Source organism: Dipodomys spectabilis, unplaced genomic scaffold (assembly GCF_019054845.1).
Source record: "Dipodomys spectabilis isolate Male_0828 unplaced genomic scaffold, ASM1905484v1 ptg000043l, whole genome shotgun sequence".
Lineage (NCBI taxonomy): Eukaryota > Metazoa > Chordata > Mammalia > Rodentia > Heteromyidae > Dipodomys > Dipodomys spectabilis.
In genome coordinates this window covers 25718890-25725000 of record NW_024870720.1, presented here as the reverse complement: position 1 = coordinate 25725000, position 6111 = coordinate 25718890, and the positions used below count along the sequence as shown (strand labels likewise).

At 54.5% G+C, this 6111-nt stretch overlaps 1 protein-coding gene across 1 annotated transcript in view; it reads right to left on the bottom strand.

Moving 5' to 3' along the window:
- The window catches only part of LOC122106852 (granulocyte-macrophage colony-stimulating factor receptor subunit alpha-like), a 9474-nt gene extending 7317 nt beyond the window's left edge, over positions 1-2157 (bottom strand). Inside the window, exons 1-2 of the mRNA XM_042678377.1 lie at positions 1959-2157; positions 391-558 (exon numbers count right to left, since the gene is read on the bottom strand). Coding sequence (XP_042534311.1) covers positions 391-558; positions 1959-2157 — 367 coding nt within the window. The remainder of the gene's footprint in view (positions 1-390; positions 559-1958) is intronic.
- Between the last annotated feature and the right edge of the window lie 3954 nt (positions 2158-6111).

The window sequence follows — 6111 nt, the reverse complement described above, 5'->3', positions numbered from 1 at the left end:
CCTTGCTTCCTTCCTTCCTTCCCTCCTTGCTTCCCTCCTTCCTTCCTTCCTTCCCTCCTTCCTTCCTTCCCTCCTTCCCTCCTTCCTTCCTTCCCTCCCTCCTTCCCTCCTTCCTTCCCTCCTTCCTTCCTTCCCTCCTTCCTTTCTTCCTTCCCTCCCTCCTTCCTTCCATCCTTCCCTGCTCCCTTCCTTCCTACCTTCCTTCCCTCCTTTCCTCCTTCCTTCCCTCCTTCCTTGCTTCCCTCCTTCCTTCCTTCCTTCCCTCCTTCCTTCCTTCCCTCCTTCCTTCCTTCCCTCCTTCTTTCCTTTCTTCCCTCCTTCCCTCCTTCCTTCCTTCCCTCCTTCCTTCCTTCCTTCCTTCCCCCCATGTCAGTTAGGCTGCACGCTCACCACAGGACATCTGCACATCTGTGTCTCCGTCTGGCCGGGGGTGAATCTGGCAGCTGATTCTGTCCGTCCGTCCGTCCGTCCGTCCGTCTGTCCGTCTGGGCGGTGCGCTGTCCGGGGCGGGGTCCCCTGCCTCTTCCCCTTTTTCATTTCTCCTAAAATCCCGGGGTGCTTTTTTTTCCCCTCTTCTTCCTCATTTGGTGATGGGGAAACTGAGGTCGTGGGTGTGGGGGGAGGGGTGGTTCATGGTGAGGGTCACGGGTGTGTGTGTGTGTGACCCCCCCACTCCCCGGAACATTCTGGAAGGGTGGGCATCATGGGGGTGCTGGGCACACAGTCCTCCTCTAGGGTGCTGGGTGCTGAGTCCTCTCCTTGGTTCCCCCCGCACAGGTGACAGATGGGTCTGACCTTCGACCTTTGTCCCCCCCACAGGGCTGGGCTGTGACCCCCCGCCCCCTCCCTCAGGCCTGTGTGCATCAGAGTTTCTCAGAAGGACAGATGGATGGATGGATGGATGGACAGACTGAGGGACAGACAGACATAGACATGAGAGACAGAGGGACAGACGGACGTGCAGAAATTCACATGGAAAGATGGACAAAGAAACAAAAGGACAGACAGACAGACAGAGGGACAGACAAATATACAGAAGGACAGATAGAGAGATGGACAGACAGAGGGACAGAGGGACAGACAGACAGAGGGACGGACAGACAGAGGGATGGACAGACAGACAGATGAACAGATGGACAGACAGAGGGACAGAGACAGACAGACAGATGGACAGACAGAGGGACTGACAGACAGATGAACAGATGGACAGACAGAGGGACAGACAGACAGACGGACAGACAGACAGAGGGACAGACAGACAGACGGACAGACAGACAGAGGGACAGACCACAGAGACACAGACAGACAGACACAGTGATAGACAGACAGACAGACAGACAGACTGACTGACTGACAGACAGAGGGACAGAGAGACCAATGAGGGACAGACAGACACACACACAGAGGGATGGACAGGGATAGACAGACAGACAGAAGGACAGACAGAGGGACAGAGGGACAGAGGGACGGAGGGACAGACAGACACAGGGACAGACAGACACAGGGACAGACAGACACAGGGACAGACAGACACAGGGACAGACAGAGGGACAGACCGATGGACAGACAGACAGGCAGACAGACAGACGGACAGACACACAGAGGGACAGATAGAGGGACAGACAGACAGGGACAGACAGACAGACGGATAGAGGGATGGACAGACAGAAGGACAGAAGGATGGACAGACAGACAGACAGATGGACAGACGGAGGGACAGACGGAGGGACAGACAGACACAGACAGACAGACCAACAGATGGATGGACAGACAGACAGAAGGACAGACCGATGGACAGACAGACAGACACGCACACAGAGGGATGGACAGGGACAGACAGACAGACGGATAGAGGGATGGACAGACAGAGAGACAGACACAGACAGACAGACAGACAGACAGACTGACAGATGGACAGACAGACAGAGGGACAGACAGACAGACAGAGACAGACAGACAGAGGGACAGCGGGCCGGTGTCTGTGACTCGATCGTGTTTGATATCGCGTGTGATGTCACTCAGGAGACTCTGGCGACCTCTGACCTGCGCTGCCACCTGCTCGCCGCGCCCCGAAACTGCGTCTGCCGCAACCCAGGCCCCGCGGGGGACACGTCCGTCTGTCCGTGTGTCCGTGTGTCCGTCTTTCTCAGTGTCCATGTGTGTCTGTCTGTCTCTGCCTCTGTCCCTCTGTCTGTCTGTCTGTCCGTCTCTCTTTCTCCATGCCCGTCTGTCTGTCTGTGTCTGTCCGTCCACCTGTCCGTCTATCTGTCTGTCTCTCTGTCCATCCGTCTGTCTGTCCTTCTCCCTGTCTGTCTGTCCATTTATCTGACTGTCTCCGTCCATCTGTCTGTCCGTCTCTTTCTTCATGTCTGTCTGTGTCTGTCCGTCCACCTGTCTGTCTGTCTGTCTGTCTGTCCCTCTGTGTGTCTGTCTCCGTGTCTGTCTGTCCCTCTGTCTGTCCGTCCATCTTTCTCCCTGTCTGTCCGTCTGTTTATCTGTCTGTCTGTCTGTCCGTCCATCCATCTGTCCCTCTGTCTGTCTGCCTCTCTGTCCATCCGTCTGTCTTTCTCCCTGTCTGTCTGTCCATTTATCTGTCCCTCTGTCCGTCTGTCTGTCTGTCTCTCTTTCTCCATGTCTGTCTGTCTGTGTCTGTCCGTCCACCTGTCTGTCTGTCTGTCCCTCTGTGTGTCTGTCTCTGTGTCCCTCTGTCTGTCCATCCGTCTTTCTCCCTTTCTGTCCGTCTGTTTATCCGTCTGTCTCTGTCTGTCCGTCTGTCCATCTGTCCCTCTATCTGTCTCTATGTCCATCCGTCTGTCTGTCTTTCTCCCTGTCTGTCTGTCCATTTATCTGTCCATCTGTCCATTGGTCTCTCCTTGTTCCCTCTGTTTGTCTCTGTCTGTCTCTGCGTCTGTCTCTGTGTCTGTCTGTCTGTCTCTGTCTGTCCATCCATCTGTCTCTGTGTCTGTCTGTCAGTCCATCTGTCTGTCTGTCTCTCTGTCTCTGTCTGTATTTCTCCCTGTCTGTCCATTTATCTGTCCATTTGTCTGTCTGTCTGTCTTGGTCTCTGAATCTGTCTGTATGTTTCTGTCTCTCGGTATCTGTCTGTCCATCCATCTGTCCCTCTGTCTGTCTCTGTGTCTGTCCATCCATCTGTCTGTCTTTCTCCCTGTCTGTCTGTCCATTTATCTGTCCATCTGTCTCTCCCTGTGTCTGTCTGTCCCTCCGTCTGTCTCTCTTTTGTCTGTCTCTCTGTACCTGTCTGTCCATCCATCCGTCTGTCTGTCCATTTATCTGTCCATCTGTCTGTCTCTCTGTGTCTGTCTGTCAGTCCATGTGTCTATGTCTCTGTCTGTCCGTCTGTCTCTGTGTCTGTCCATCCATCTGTCTGTCTTTCTGTTTATCTGTCCAACTCTCTGTCTGTCTCTCTGTCCATCCGTTTGTCTTTCTCTCTGTCCATTTATCTGTCCATCTGTCTGTCTCTGTCTGTCTGTGTCTGTCTCTCTGTATCTGTCTGTCTGTCCATCCATCTGTCCCTCTGTCTGTCTTGATCTCTGTGTCTGTCTGTCTGTCTCTGTCTGTCTGTCTGTCTGTCTCTGTATGTCTCTTTGCGTCTGTCCGTCCGGGCTGTCACATGGTGGGGCCCTTCCCCCCCCCCCCCCCCCCCCCCGCGGCCTCCTCCGTATCGGCCGCCCAGCATCGCCGACTCGGTTTCCTGCATCTGTGTTTTCCCTCCCCTCCCGTGCTTCCTCTTCCCCTGGAGGACAGCCAGACACACAGATGAACGAACAGACGGACAGATGGCAGCCTGGGCCCCGACCCGCCAGCCCCGTCCCCCCCGTCCCCCCGTCCCCCCATCCATCCATCCATCCATCCATCCATCCATCCATCCACCCACCCACCCATCCATCCATCCATCCATCCATCCATCCACCCATCCATCCATCCATCCACTCATCCATCCATCCATCTACCCATCCACCCACCTATCCACCTACCCATCCATCATTCCATCCATCCATCCACCCATCCATCCACCCATCCACCCATCCATCCACCCATCCACCCACCCATCCACCCACCCATCCACCCACCCATCCATCCACCCACCCATCCACCCACCCACCCATCCACCCACCCACCCACCCACCCACCCACCCACCCATCCGTCCGTCCACGAGCCTCCGGGGCCGGTGGCCGGGGCCCTGGGCAGCTCTGGCCTCCACCCTGATGCTCCTCCCAACAGTGCTCGGGTCAGCCGGGGAGGAAGACAGAGGTGAGGAGGGAGGCCCAGGGTGTCTGTCTGTGTGTCTGTGTCTGTCTGTCTGTCCATCTCCCTGGTGTCTGTCTATCTCCCTCGTGTCTGTCTGTCTGTCTGTCTGTGTGTCTGTCTCCCTGGTGTCTGTCTGTCTCACTGGTGTCTGTCTGTCTGTCTGTCACTCTGATATCTGTCTGTCTCCCTGGTGTCTGTCTATCTCACTCCCTGGTGTCTGTCTGTCCAGCTCCCTGGTGTCTGTTTGTCTATCTCCCTGGTGTCTGTCTGTCTGTCTGTCTCCCTGTCTGTTTCCCTGGTGTCTGTCTGTCTGTCTCCCTGGTGTCTGTCTGTCCATCTGTGTCTCTCTCCAAGGCATTCCCAGTGCTGGTGGGCATCTGCCCATCAGTCTGTCCGTCCGTCTCATGCCCCTCTCCTATGCCCCCCAATCTTTCTCCTCCCTTCAGATGCCTCAGCCCTCCCTTCTCCCTCCCCCCATCCTTTCCAGAACCTTCCTCCCCCTCCTCTTCCTCTATCTACAGTAAACATCATCCCCCGCCCAGGCCTCTACTTCCCCTTTTCTCTCCCGAGTGCTGGCGGGCGGCGTGGGCTGAGATCTGATAATGGCGGAGGACCTGCGTCACCCCGGCCTCCCCCAAAATCCCCTCCCGGAACCTCCTGGAACCTTCAGGAAACTTCCGGAACTCCCAACGCCTGGGGCTGGGCCAGGGAGGACTGGGGAAGGCCCGGGGGGTCGGAGGCTGGGGAGGGGGGTCAGAGGCCGCACGCCTGCCTCTCATTCTCCCCCCCTCCCCAACTCCCTGGGGCCTCAAACCCGCACCAGGCCTGCGTCTGCTGTGCCTCGACCTCCACACGGTGCTGGTGACCTGGGACCAGGGCGGCCGTGTCAACCTCAGCCTCCACTACAGGTGCGGCCAGGGGAAGGGTGGGGGCGGCATCTGTCTGTCCATCTGTCCATCTGTTGGTCTGTCCACCCACCCATCCACCCATCCACTCATCCATCCATCTATCCATCCATCCACCCATCCATCCACCCACCCATCCACCCATCCATCCATCCATCCATCCACCCACCCATCCATCCATCCATCCATCCACCCACCCATCCATCCATCCATCCATCCATCCACCCACCCATCCATCCATCCATCCACCCATCCATTAGTTAGCTTGATAACAAATACAAATGATCAATTTTTCATTGTGGATGAAGTTTTCATACTGGATGACCTCCTAGAGTATCCTATAGGATAGGTAACTGTCCGTTGTCTTCTTTCTGACTTTCTGTAAGACTTTCTGTAGTCAGGAATCTGGTAGACAATTTTATATCTCATTTAACTGTTTCATCTATGAAAGACAAATTTCTTGCAGGATGCAGGTGGCTCACGGCTGAAATCCTAGCTATTCAGGAGGCTGAGTTCTGAGTATCGTGATTCAAAGCCAGCCCAGGAAGGAAAATAAATGAGACTTTTATCTCTAATAAACTACCAGAAAACCAGAAGTGATGCTGTGGCTCAATAACACTCACCTTGTGCTGAAGAGCTCAGGGGTAGTGCCCAGGCCCAGATTTGAAGTCCCATGACAAACAACAACAACAAAAAAGACAAATTTCTCTTATTTCACATGCATCTCATAGTACCTCTCTCAACTTTTACAAAAGTTAAGATCTTACTATAACAAAAATGAAACATGACTTACCTAAAACTTCACTGTAAAAGCCACTCCACTTCTTTGATTTATTTGTTGTAAACGCTATGTAGATATGGTTTGGTTTTGCTGTTTTTTGTGTGTTTGTTTCTTTTCTTTACTTCCCCTGATTTGGGACTTTATTCTGTTTTACC